Below are 14,254 nucleotides of genomic sequence, written 5' to 3' on the forward strand. Positions count from 1 at the left end.
ACATACAAAGATGTCCAACCCAATCTAGGAGTACATGTAGGGCATTTCGGATAGTTTATGATTTTAATGTATGCCTTTACATATTACAATTTATTTCTGATTTAGATTATTTTTGTTAAGTATCGCCACATATTTCTTAGTATTTCGCCAACATTGTACAAATAAGTGACCGTTTGGATTGTTATTGAAGTGTTATCATTGCACAACTGCAGAATTTAGCTCAAAGCACTTTATGATATAGATTTCATTTGAACGAAAAGTTTGAATTGTGTTTATTCGAATCGTTTCGGCCGACAAAACACTTTTGTTACTAGTAAATATTAGGGATTATTTTGTTTGTCTGATTGTTTTATTTTTGTTAGGGTTGAATTTATTGACCTCCAGCGTGTTTCACTTTGTTATCCACGAATAGCTGAGAAGAGTTCTTAATTACCTTATTATATCGAATGCCAGCCCATCTCCTCTTAACCAACAACAAAATAAATAGAGAGAGAGAGAGAGAAGACTGAAAGGGGGAACGTTTGAAGATTAGCGACCTCAATATCATTCATGCATCCATACCCTTCCCTCTCGCTCGGTCGCTCCGATTCCTCGAGTTTCATTCATATATTATCTAGGTCAATGTACCCCCTATTAATGTGTACATTAATATCTGCCTGTCTTGTGCAGGTAAGTGAATATTCATTTCATCATTTCCAAACTGGTTTGACGTTCATCTACGCCATCGATGATCCCCGACGCCCCCTCAGCCCTGAACACATTTTCGTCTACATCGGGAACAGCGGAAACATCGATCCCGGAGACATGCCGATTCAAGCCCGAATCTCCCTGCCGACATCGCTCGGGAGACGAATCAGAAGAAATAGCAGTCGGGTCTCTTTCGTGATTTATCGGACTACTGCTCTTTTCCTGTCGCCTTCGTTGATCGAGTTCAACGCGAACCAAACTGATTTCAGCCGAGTAGCGAACACACGTGTTATCTCGGCGTCTATCGATTCGATGCCCATCTCAAATCTATCAGAACCAGTTGTGACGTCATACCATCCCATCTTCACCGAAGCTAACGAGGTTTGTATGACTTTAAATCCACCGGGGTTTATAACATCCCAAGTCCGCCTAAAACCTAAATGTGGATGTCGACAATTCTTTAATTAATAGACTTTTGAAAAACCGTTTGCTTCATCATGTATTTGATAATCATTTTAATGCCTTGTGAATTTCTGTCACAACCTCAAGTTGAAAAGTTGGATATCGCTTAGATTACATATATTATAGATTATATAAAATAGATTAAACCGTATATGGGACATTGATCTAATGTTACCATTAACATTATTTTCGAAATGTGATTTTTCACGTGTGTTGTTTCAGTAATATAAAGAAAAAAAACTCGACACGATAATGTTTGTGTGAAGACCATTTGATTCGTAAAGATAATGAATAGGCAGACCAAATAAAACAATTATTTTAAACAGAATCGTATTCGGTGTTTTTCGATGAAAGAGTACTAAACTGCAAGTAACATATGCATTGAGATTTTAACTGCCAGGATGTGTATTGAGTAAGATAAATGCCATTTATGAATATTTCGATTGACTTTTTGCCTTAGAACATCGACAACGTGACCAACCCGGTATGTGTCTTCTGGGATTTCGATGCCGATGAGGGTGATGGGAATTGGTCTCGGGATGGATGTCGTCTAACCACATCCGGGTTCATCCATGAGTACAGGTGTCAATGTGACCATCTAACCAACTTTGCTATTCTCATGGTAATGTAAAAAGTGGATCCGGGTCGAACCTGCTAACCCCCCCCCCCCCCCGGATAAAGACAACGGCTTCTCCCATTCGGGTCTTAGAATCGCGCGCGGCATTTCCGCTAGAAATTTATTTTCAGGAAACATTCTTCTATACCCCGTCCCTACTTGAGAGGGCCTAAACCATTATCATTGAGAGAAAAAAAAAACAATGTCGGGAATCTATTGTTCCCATTTCTGACAAGCCTGGACCCCCCCTCCCCTTTCCCCTTTCCCAGTTGAATAATGATAATATCGATAGCAAGTTCCATTGAATAAAATTAGAAAATGAAAAGGGGTCAATTCGGCAAGGGCTGGCAAGAAATCTGGGGGGCGTTTCATGAAACAATTAGTCGGTGGTTTTCACCGACTAATATCATGTTCACCGACAATTTAGTCAGCGCTGATTAAATTTGACCAATCCCGGGACTGGATAATAGTTAATGACAAAAGAATTTTCGATGAACATGATATTAGTCGGTGAAAACCACCGAATAATTGTTTCATGAAACGCCCCCAGATTGTTATAGTGATGCAGCTAATATATAGTAGTGTTTCAATTCATCCTCCAATTATTACGATGTGCTATATACTGTGGCCAATAATAACATTTTGCAAATGCGCCGCCTGAAACTACCGCTTCCTCCCGTTAGAGACAAATTTCATTATTATTCCGGAGGAAAACGTGTATACGTAAATAGTTACCCTCAGCATAATCTTGTCATCTTGTCACACACGAGAAAGATATTTGTTCCCCCAAACCGGGAGTATTTCTGACCAAATTATCAAAATTGAAATATTCTCTATTGGCTTTTTTATTGGTGTTATCCACCAAAAAATATATAGAATCTCATCGACGGTCACATTCGATTCGATTGTCTGATCCGAAGTCTTATTTTCTTTCTATCTCTCCAGGATATCTACGGAAATACTCTGCTAACAGACTATCAAGATTATGTGTTGGAGATCTTGAGCTACGTGGGTTGTTGTCTGTCCAGTGTGTGTCTTGGATTGACTCTTCTCACCTTTCTATCCTCCAAGTAAGTTCAGTAAAAAGATGATATTTTTTTTTAATAGTGCTGGTATTCAGGTGCACTACATTTAGTCCGACATTAACATTTAATTTATATTAAGCACCAAACATGGATAAACTATACTCCACGCTCGAGTAACCTGCATCACACCTTTAATGAATATACCAAATTGACTTATTCCATGGAACCAGGATTAGTTAAAGCCTCTGGACTCGGTTAGTCCAGGTTTGAAGCCTAAGGCATCAAAATATTGAACTGTGTCAGCAATGTGAGCTGTTGTTTTCCGTATCGTATATATATTTTGTTTTTCTTCAAATTCACCTTAGTACATTTCTTTTTCAAAAGAGTAATCATGAACTTGGATTTTTATAAGTTATAAAGGTATAACAGTAAAGTTTTAAAAACAGTAAACATGTGCTTGCAAAAATTATTGTTAAATTATCATTTTATAAAAGAGGTCGAGAAGAAAGCACCTGCATTCAACACACTACCCATCCCTTTTTGTTTTGTACGTCCCAAGTGGGGGGGGGGGGTGCGTTGCTAGAATGTGATAAGTATAACGATACATTTTGTGCAACTGTAGTAAAAATTGATAACTTTTTATGTATTGAGCTGAATAGCGCCGCTCGCTCTTGTTGAAATCATGTAAAAAGTGTTCTGGTCAATAGACACGGTTTCTAATTTAGACAAATTCTATCTGCTGCCATCTCACAAGCTTGTTCTCAGGAAAGTTATGCTTTTGGTCAAATATTTGCATTACAAATCTAAATTGTAAATACACCCATTACACTATTACTTTGTCACTCATTGTTTGCTTTGTAATTCATTGTATTATAATTATTTATCACCAAAATTTTCGAAGGTCTATCTATAGATTTCTTGCTTGAGGATTGAGTATGCATTCGCTAAATGAAGCCAACAAACATCAAAGCAAGTCAAGATTGGCTTCGTCCAGTCCAAGGGTGTCGATTTGTATCCGTGGTTGGGGGGGATGATAGGTGCCAAAATATTTTCGGCAATGGATCAAAGCAACCAAGAGATAGAAGCGTGTGGCAGGTTGCACCCCATCCCCAAGCGCGTAGCCAGGATTTCATTTTAGGGGGGGGGGTAGTGCTTTGACGTTTCATTTGATTATTACTCTTAATCCACGCCTGAAATCATATTCGCCCATCCCGCGCGAAGCGCGGAAGCTTCCACGTTTCATTAAATTATTAGAAAAAGAAGACGATTCGTTGTATCGTGTAATTTTACTTTTCATTTAATTATAACTCTTAATCCTAGTCTGAATTCAGTTGCCCCCCTCCCGCGCAAAGCGTGGAAGCTTTGCCGTTTTACTTAATTATTAGAGAAAGAAAACGATTCGTTGTACTGTTCTTTATATTAATCCTTCAGTTTCCCCACATGATATACGTATGGAACCTCCGTTCTCAAATCTTCGCATGCACAGCCCGAGTGGTGGATAGCATGTTATCTCCCGGCAATGCTTGTCGCAATAGCTTCTGGAAAGGAATTGTATACTACTGTTAGTGTTAACGGCCACTAATTAGGCCCATTAGTGACTATACAAAACATATGTTATGAAAATGAGATAGCAAAATGTGTATATTGATGGTCATCTTGCGAGTAATAACCATTAACTATTCTCATCGGGCTCTCATTAATTTTTCTCTTCATTTTTTTTAATTGTTATGGTGAATTATTGGGGGGGGGGGATGATTGTACAGGCCATCCCCCCACCTGAAATATTGGGGGGGGGGATATATCCCTCCCATCCCCCCCCCCCGGGATCGACACCCATGGTCCAGTCAATCATAGTTTTAAGAACAGTGAAGTGGTGATTCGGAATATCATGGAATCGGGATTCCGCATTCTATGTAGCATTTACTCTGTGTCACTACTTTCGTAAACAAATTAAACAAGATACATGTAATACGAAGTAAATCAAAACATTCAATGTTCTTTAAACCTTTTATTGATCCTTTTTATTTCAAATTAAACATCACGTAGTATCAACATGAATTAAGATGGATCATAATAATAAGATATAAACGACGTGAAAACTGTTATAATAATAATAATAATAATAATAATAGATTTATATAGCGCAGCTTTTATACAGCTTTTATACATGATTCCCGTGGTGCATCGTTTTACATTTTGACGGTAGGTGACAAATCTACTAAACGCCCTATCGGCACAATAGTAAAACCGGGATACAATGAAAGAAAATTATGATCAACAGATAATTATCAACTTTATCTACATGAGACTTACCATACCCATCAGAACAACGTTCTATCTTTATCTTTCTCATCTATTCACTCCATCAATGAACCCTAAAAATAAAGATACCGAACCGAGCAACTTTTGTATTTTGGTTGGTTTTTGCAGGAAACTTCGGAAGTCCCAAGCCAACCGCATCCTTGCCTCACTCTCCGCATCCCTCCTCTCCCTCTACATCACCTTCCTCCTCCTCCTCTCACTCAATCACGTTACCATGGTAACATGTGGCGTCATCGTGGGATTTCTCCACTATTCCCTGCTTTCCTCGGCCTGCTGGATGGCGGTTGAGAGCTTCAACATGTACCTCATGGTGATTCGAGTCTTCGACCGCGGGGGCATCCCACATTTTATGCTAAGGGCGGCTGTCTTTGCGTTAGGTAAGAAGATGAAATGAAATAGAGAAATGCCCCCATTTGTGGATCCAAACGCATGTGCCCTCTCTCTGAATATGAAATGGCCGGTGCCCAAAAATGAGAGGGGGTGGTTGCTCCAAAGCCCCCAATGTTGGAAATTTCAAAATTGTTGGGGTGAGGCTGCAGCATGCACCTATGTGTAAAATGACAGTGATATTGAATTGCCAAGAGCTAAAACAAATTTCTTCATGACAATTTATAACAATTTATAACATAATGTGAAGCAGTAAGTACAGCGTGGAATTTTACCGGCCCATCGTGTTTTTTTTTTTTGGAGGATTTATACGAAGTTGAACATATTGAATTGGAGCTTCTAACTGAGCTGTATCAACATATTAAGTTGTAAAAATTAAGAACAAGATCGGTCATATTGATAATAATGACTGCGTCCTAAAGCTGTTCCGTTTGGTGCTTATCAAACTTGAGCAACACATGCAGCTTAAGAGCAATTAAGCCCTCTTGAATAGCGTAAGGGGAAGAGGGGGGGGGGGGTGAGATTGACCTTTAATCCTCCCCTCTCAAGGTGCACTGAAACAGCCCTCCCCCCTTACTCCCCCTTCACACACTCATCTTCGGACCAAAAAAGGTTCCTGAAAATTTAGTCATCCATCTCCTTTAGGTGTCATAGATTTTTTTAATAAAATAGAATATGAGATCCTTTTTCCCTCTTCCGGACTTATACCCCCTCCCAACTTACAAGAGAAACCTGGATACGTCTCTGCCTCTACATTTTATAGTACGTGTTGTCTGTTTAATTGATTTGTTGATAGGCACACCAGCTATGATCGTCGGGATAACCAGTGGAATAGCCAGACAACGATACATGTCATATTCAGAAGACAGGCAGTAAGTTCACCCTTGAATCTGTTCAATGTTCATGAGTCATGTATTAAAGGGCTGGATTGGCGTGTATTTAGTTGAAAATGTATGAAATATTACTGGATAAACTTTGTTAACAATTAAAAAAAAAAACTTTTAGAATGCCATTTCTGTCCTACAATGCGGTAGTCTAGCATTAGTAAAACTGTTTGCTGTTGAAGTATATGTGGAAGTAGATTTTATCGACGTAATATCATTCTTTAAAATCTTAATTTTCTTTAAAGTCCAATAAAATTACTTCGTTACGCTAACTGACATAATAATAACAAGATTTATTTCATTTTACTATCTATCCATACAAGCTCCGATGCGTATGCGCGAAATGGGCCCTTTTTATCCATTGGTCACCCAGCTATACTCTTTACTTACTATTACAGATGCGGATTTTTGACACTTTGGCCACTGGTGGGAGGGGTTCTAGTTCCATTGGCCATTCTCATCCTCTACGATGCTCTCATCTTCGCACTCGTCATGCGACGACTGACACGCAAAGTGGCGGGAAAACAAATCACCAAACCCAAATACATTGAGCGGCTGCGTCGTCTGCACAACGCCATGGCTTTGATCGTGCTCATGGGGTTGACCTGGGGCGTTGGATACCTGACCTCCATCCAAGTCGCTAGCCTGGCTTTCCAGATTATTTTCATCATCTTAAACTCGCTCCAAGGTGTTTACCTATTTCTCTTCTACTGCTTGAGAAACCCGATCGCACGCACGCACTGGAGAAACTTGCTATGCCCCCGCCGGATGCCGTCTCGAGAAAAGGCTACAGTCGTCAGCACCTGCTCGTCGTCGAGTGGTAACCGATCTCGACCTCAATCTGGAAATCCTGGTCCGGACGACACGCCAGACGACGAAGGAAAGAAGACCTACGATCAAGACGTCAAGTGGTACCGCAAAATTGGGATTGACTTCTGTCATGTATCTTCAAAACAACGGAGGGCTGACGCAAGCGTTTATACGATTGAGCTGTCGCCGTCTTTGCCTACATCTGTGATGTCAAAGAAGATACCATACGATGGTGTCTTCGCTTTTGATAATGATGCAATTGACGATATGATGGAGCAAATGGAACACGTTTACTAGTTATGATAATTGTAACTATGGTCTGGGCCTGGCGCTTAAACAAAAGATATCAAATTAACGAGATTAAGCAATTCTAAACATAAAATTTAACTTAGCCTTTCAGCCAATCAGAATCGCAACGGGTAATGCGTTATTACCTTTAAGGTATTTTGCGCGAGTATCGACGGCTTTTCGACGCCATTTTGCTGACGTACATGTATAGGACTGTGTCATACGTCAGCTACGCGGTCTTTAAAGCGCAATGTAAGAGTGTTAATCGTGCAAACATTGATTGCAAAAATGAACTATGAAAATTTAGCTTAGAATTACTGATGCATTTGCCAATAGTCTTCTTATAGACTCGATTAGCTTAGGTATTTGGGCAATCAAAATGACGCCTTGTGCGCCAAAAGGAAATAAGCCGGAGCCATATTCAGTACACGTGACGAAGATAAAATCAAAATCTCAAAGGTGAAATCTATGCCATATTTATAGCGTAGAGGAAAAGGTGTATAACAGTCTATACTTACATACACTGTCTTATTCCGTCTGGATTTGATAGAAACAGTGCCAGTCATTCTAGCAGTTTGGGTTAAGTTCAAAGTTATGATGAATATTGAATGATGCGTTTCTTGAAAGTTCTATATACATCATGACATCAACACGAAAGAATGTCGTGCAATATTTATGCCTCTGATTTGAGGTAAGAATATATAGATATAAAGGTGTAATGGTGCAGATTTGAAGCTCGTGTATCACATTATGAATAACATTACAATTACATAACTAATTGCCGAGTTTCCTGTTTTTTACGGAAAAATGTTTGTGTTACTGCTTTTCACACAAAAGTCGATGTGTATTAAATAAATATTGTACATCTGGGATGAATCAAGGTTTTTGTATGCTGGAAAGGATTCTGTAAATTTAGAACAGAAAAAAAAGTTATTACTGATGTTAATCGTTTAGATATAATTATATCTTTGGTCAGATAGCAATTAAACTCATATGTTAGTGTAATTGGAATCATTTATGTGGATAGGGCATTGTTGGCTGAGTGATTGACAACACCAACAATTGATCAAATATTCATGTCACTATTACAGGTGCATGGCTGAACTATTAGATAGTCGTTATGAACTATGACCCATTTATTGCTCTCCGTCACAGAAGAGACAGTTATGTGGCTATAAATCAATCTGTTTCCACTTACAGAGCAATATTTTTCGGTTTCGCTGTCAAGTTCATTCCTCATTACCTTGTTAGTGATGACATCAGGGTTTTCCCCTAAATTTTCCAATTTTACATTTTCCTTTCTCCTGGTCTTTGACGTGTTTGTGATAAAGTTGAGTAGGCGTACTAGTAATGGTCATGTGATCATGTTGTAAATAAACTGTCCTTGAGTAATTGTGAATAGGTAACCAATAAGAATAAGTGTGTACTGCGATGTTCAGTTGCATGGAATCATTAAAAATGATGAGAATTTGAATATGTCTCGTTGAAAATTACTTTAAGTGAAAGGCGCTGTATAAAAATATTGATACTAGACCTAATCAATATTCAAGTGACAAGTACATGTATCATCGAAACCTTGGAATTTTCATTTTGTCAGATATAAATGAAGGTAATACTTGTACATAACGATGGATTCCGAATCATAGATATTGAAATATAAATACCTCATACGTCATCATATCGGTTCGTATGATATGGAAAATCAATTAAATATGAGGTTTAGCAGTTTAGAATATAAAAACATTACTGAAACTAAAAGGGTCAAAGGTGAATTGTGTTTTCATTCATTGCTGCGTAAACGTTGTCATTCATTGTTCGTTTGTCCTGACACTCTGCTTGTAAAACTTCCATCCGACACTAAAAAAATGTTACAATAAAAGTAAGCAATTATAATACTAAAAGTAAAGTTGTAACGCTACTACGCTTATAACATTCAGATCATATATCAAGTAGGCCTAAACCTTTTATAGTCCTATGATAAAGATTACATTTCTTTACTCTTAACTAAAAAAATATTTGTTACATATATTCTGTTCTTGTGTCGTATTAATTGCGTAAAATTTTCACCTCCAAATACACCCTCGCTAGAAATGTGAACCAGTATTGCTTCACAGCCAGCGTCTTAAATTGATATGAAAGAGCTAGAATTTTGAGCACTTCAGACGCGAAAAATTATACCCAGATCTGTCTGGGAACTCCTTGATTGCATGCTGTAAATAGAACTGCCGTAAACCTAATGGGTTTTTCCTGCTCGAAAATTAAGTGAGTATGAGGGAGAGAACTGAAGGATGTTCAAGGAGAATCATAAAATGTGACATCTTGCCAAGGACATTGCTAAATCCTGACGATCTGGGGGACAGGACCTTGGCAGTGGTCTTTCCCAAGGTTCTTTAGTGGCTCTTTAATATTGGGGATCTCGGGGGGTTGCAAAACAGAACGGTCGTACGACACATGCTCCTCCGATACTAAGTAGTTTCTTCGTGTCAGATTCTACGGCACTAAGCAAATCTCTAACTTGAAATTTATGTCCAACACTAAACCTAGCCCTAACCATAGCTCTAAACTAAAACGCAGTTGCAAGAACTCTGGCATGATCAAGCGCGGAACTATTGTTGCCAGAGCAAATATCGGATTGTGGGTTTAGAGATGACAGTGTGCAAAGGTAGAACGTTCGGGGAATAATGGCCTCACTAGAGAAACTATTTATGTCATATCAAAACATCCCACTCGCGCTGGGTTACTGTACATTATTTTACATGACATCGTTCATTATTTACACAAAATTAGTCCGAGGTAACATCTATAATAACGTTCCCCATGCAGGCCAGTCTTGAAATTGAATTATTAAGACCGAATAACCTACTTTTCTTTAATCTTCAAACTTTCTTGAGCTTTTCTCCCCCTCGCCCATCGATCTCCTGAGGGCGTAGTCATAATAGGCGCCGCTAGAGACAAGCAGAAAGAAAGATGAGATTATAAATAGGTGGTAATTATCTTTTCATCGTTTCATTAAAACTTCTGTTTCCTCTCCTGTCTACCCCCCCCCCCCCCTTATCGCCTCTATTTCCCTTTCCTTTTCCAATTTTTGCTTTTCTTTTCCACTCCCCATTTTGTCACACTTCTCCTCTTCTCCCCCTATTTATCACTTTCTTCCCTTTATCCCCCTATTCTCTCCCATTTCTCCCACTTTACCCCCTTCCCCCCTTTAATCACTTTCTCTCCCTCTCTTCTCTATTTCTTCCCTATTCCCTCCCCTTCAGACTTTCTCCACTCTATCCTATTCCCTCCCTTTCTCTCAATTCTTCATCAGCCTTTCTCTTTAATTTGAACCATTTCTCTCTTTTCCCCCTTCCACTTCTTCTCCCTCTCCCTCCCCCGTTTACTTGTACCCCTACCTTAATCTTGTTCACCTTCCCATCTTTCCCCTTTCCCCGTCCCCTTACCCTTCTTTGGGCGATCAAGGGGGCTCTGTATTTCTCTGAAGGGGTAGTATCTGCTATCCAAAAGCGGGGTGATAACCTCCATCTTCCCTTTACAATCCCTCATCATTAACCTAAAGATAGAATCCTCAGTCAAATGACATCACTTTTTGGCTTCCTTTATGATTTTATCTTCTTCTGATCTCTACTCCCACAAGGATATAGAATTAACATGGATTGGTAAAGAGCGTCTGCATCATTAATGTAGACTTTAAGTGGGTATTGATGTAGTATAATGCGTCTCACTTTGATAAACTTACACTAAGTTATGTCATTGTTTAATAAATGTGACTCTTACGTAGTGATCTATAGTGATGATGATAATGATGATGATGATGATGATGGTGATATTGATGATGTTGATGATGATGATGATGATGATGTTGATGACGATGATGATGATGATGATATTGATGATGTTGATGATGATGATGATGATGATGATATTGATGATGTTGATGATATTGATGATGATGATGATGATGATATTGATGATGTTGATGATGATGATATTGATGATGTTGATGATAATGATGATGATGATGATATTGATGATGTTGATGATAATGATGATGTTGATGATAATGATGATGATGATGATATTGATGATAATGATGATGATATTGATGATGATGATGTTGATGATGATGATGATGATGATGATGATGATGATGATATTGATGATGTTGATGATGATGATGATGATGATGATGATGATATTGATGATGTTGATGATGATGATATTGATGATGTTGATGATAATGATGATGTTGATGATAATGATGATGTTGATGATAATGATGATGATGATGATATTGATGATAATGATGATGATATTGATGATGATGATGTTGATGATGATGATGTTGATGATGATGATGATGATGATGATGATGATGATGATATTGATGATGGTGATGATGATGTTCCGGATTTATATCATGTATACATTTTTTAACCCATCCACGATGTCTGTAAGCGCTTCACAAGAAGTTTATGGGTTCACGGAATATTGTAAGTATACATTTGAAACTTGTGCTAAAATGATATCCATGGCATAATGTAGATGTGAATCAAAAGGCTTGCAAATGCAGTTCTAAGATTATTGTTCATAAATCAAGAAACAATCTATTTTCCCTTTCAAATTGATGTAATGGCAGAATATGGAAACAAATACGAAGAGATATTCAATCTTATCTCCAAGGTCAGATTTTGTTCATTACTGAGAGGAATCAACTTTCCTCTCTAATATTGGAGGGACACTTCCCCCTTTCCCAATTTCACAACCTTTAAGTTTATCCTTGCATGTTATTCATATTTAAATGAAGATTGTCATTATGACAAACACTAACTCATTTTCTACCGTGTCTGTCTTAAAATATATGACTACGGCTATACATTTCTTTGTTTTCGCTTTACGTTGACAATACTGCATGAATTATAATCTTTAAGAAATGGGAGACCAAAGACAACGATCTCGTGTATTTTTGGCTGATTTTGAACCCTCCTGCCGAAAGACAACCGGTTAAAATGTTGCGATCTGAGTATTGGATTCCCCGACGTTGCAGCACGCACCTGAGTCATAATGTAGCGGTTTAGTAATGTGATCTAACTTATGATGAATTCAGGTGACAGAAATAGAGAGAAAAAGGTGCATGTTGGTAAAAGATTTCATAAAGAAATGACGTACAACACACCCATCTTGGCCAAGAAGTTACAATTCAAGCTTGCCTAGTATCTCCGTAGTCTGCCAGCACAGACTCTAATTTGCATTTATCTATAATTCTTAAAGCCTTGAGCCGAGCCTAGCTCTGTCAGGAGCAGTACATAGCCTATGGTGTATTATCCAAGGCAGTCTGCATGAGAATAGTCTCACGGTGCAGACACTATTACGCGCTACGGACAAGGGTGCCTGCAAACTAGTATCACCTTTACTAGGCTGGCAGAGAAGGTGTACAAAGGGATTTAGAATACATATTTCTATCACAGATATATTATAGCAACGAAGGATGCATACTTCACGACTGTCCGCAGTTTTCTTTATGTTATGGATGTTGTCTAAACGATATTTTTGGTCAGTTCGTCAAGAGCCAAAATCACTTTGATGAATCATACTTATATAAAAATGGGTGAAAGTTTGCCATGTGACTTGCATATCGTCTGACAAACTTCTTTTCATGTAGCTTTGGTTTGATTTGTGTTGTTTACATCCGTTCTATTCCTGTTTTTCCTCTCTGCCTGCCAAGTCTGGCAAATCAGTAATAAAGCGAAACCATTGTGTTTATTGTAAGGCAATATCCGCAATATTCGAGTAAAGCAAAAGTTACCTATTTATCATATTGAAAAATGAAAAATTGAAAAATGCATTGTTACGAGAATGAGAAAGGCATTTACTTCAGATTGAACGACTATTGATGTTTGAAAACATTCCAACAAAAACGACGATAAATAAATAGGAGATACAAAGAAGAATTAAAAAGAAATTGAAACGAATTTTAGTTTTTCATTTTTTAAATCTGACCAAAGGAATTTAGTTACTCTCATTCTAGACCAAAATACATTTCATGTTGATGGGCCTCTTCGCCCCTCTTCTACTTTCTAATAAGGGCGTCTCAAAAACATTGTGAAAAATGAGGGGCTGTCGCATCAAATTTGCTGACAAATTTCATACAGGAAACAAATCCAAAACAAAAGGTTAATGGCTTCCAGATTTTAGAATTTAAACAATATTTCGAACGCTGACCAAAGAACCCCCCCCCCCCCAATAGCGACGCCCCCTTGCCTCCCATATCCCAATCTATTCCCAGGGTACGGTGTGAACTTTCTGTCAAATATGTTTTGGGTAAAAGGTCAGACTATGGATGTATACAGACCTACATTGGCAATCACTTTCACCTGTTTGTGACAGCCGTGCACTGCTCATACATTCGCTTATTATTACATAACTGAAAGATTGAATTGCATCAAAAAAATATGCGAAATAATTCCGGATGTTTTTCATAATATTTGTATTCCAGATCATGCAATGATTATACTCACAATCTGTCACACATCAGCCTACATCAGCATACACAAACTGAGGTGTTTTAATGCACCATTCATAATGACGAAACATTACCATGACGGTGACGTCAGCAAGTCTAAATTTATTCAATGAACCAGCGGTGTTTTAGTGATTTATCATAAACAATTGTATTTCCTGTCGAGATGATTCCATTTTAGTATATTTTTAATATTTCAAACGTTTTAACCCCCAGGATATTGAATTGTAAATTATTCTGACATTTCTATTCT

The 14,254-nt window shown here is 38.1% G+C and overlaps 1 protein-coding gene across 1 annotated transcript; it reads left to right on the forward strand.

Annotated features, from left to right (window-relative positions):
- Positions 1–636: 636 nt before the first annotated feature.
- Positions 637–7,774, forward strand: LOC105437739 (adhesion G-protein coupled receptor G2-like). The gene is made up of 6 exons (XM_031000105.1): positions 637–1,068; positions 1,610–1,771; positions 2,711–2,835; positions 5,221–5,489; positions 6,296–6,371; positions 6,782–7,774. The coding sequence occupies exons 1-6, from the start codon at positions 637–639 to the stop codon at positions 7,488–7,490; spliced, it is 1,773 nt and encodes a 590-aa protein (XP_030855965.1). The 3' UTR covers positions 7,491–7,774.
- Positions 7,775–14,254: the final 6,480 nt, after the last annotated feature.

This window comes from Strongylocentrotus purpuratus, unplaced genomic scaffold, assembly GCF_000002235.5.
Source record: "Strongylocentrotus purpuratus isolate Spur 01 unplaced genomic scaffold, Spur_5.0 spur5_scaffold_6, whole genome shotgun sequence".
Classification (NCBI taxonomy): Eukaryota; Metazoa; Echinodermata; class Echinoidea; order Camarodonta; family Strongylocentrotidae; genus Strongylocentrotus; species Strongylocentrotus purpuratus.

Coding starts and splice junctions, on each gene's coding strand:
- LOC105437739 (XM_031000105.1), top strand. CDS start 637: ATGTGTACATTAATATCTGCCTGTCTTGTGCAGGTAAGTGAATATTCA. Junction 1,069..1,609: donor TCTTCACCGAAGCTAACGAG/GTTTGTATGACT, acceptor TTTTTGCCTTAG/AACATCGACAACGTGACCAA. Junction 6,372..6,781: donor TCATATTCAGAAGACAGGCA/GTAAGTTCACCC, acceptor TTACTATTACAG/ATGCGGATTTTTGACACTTT.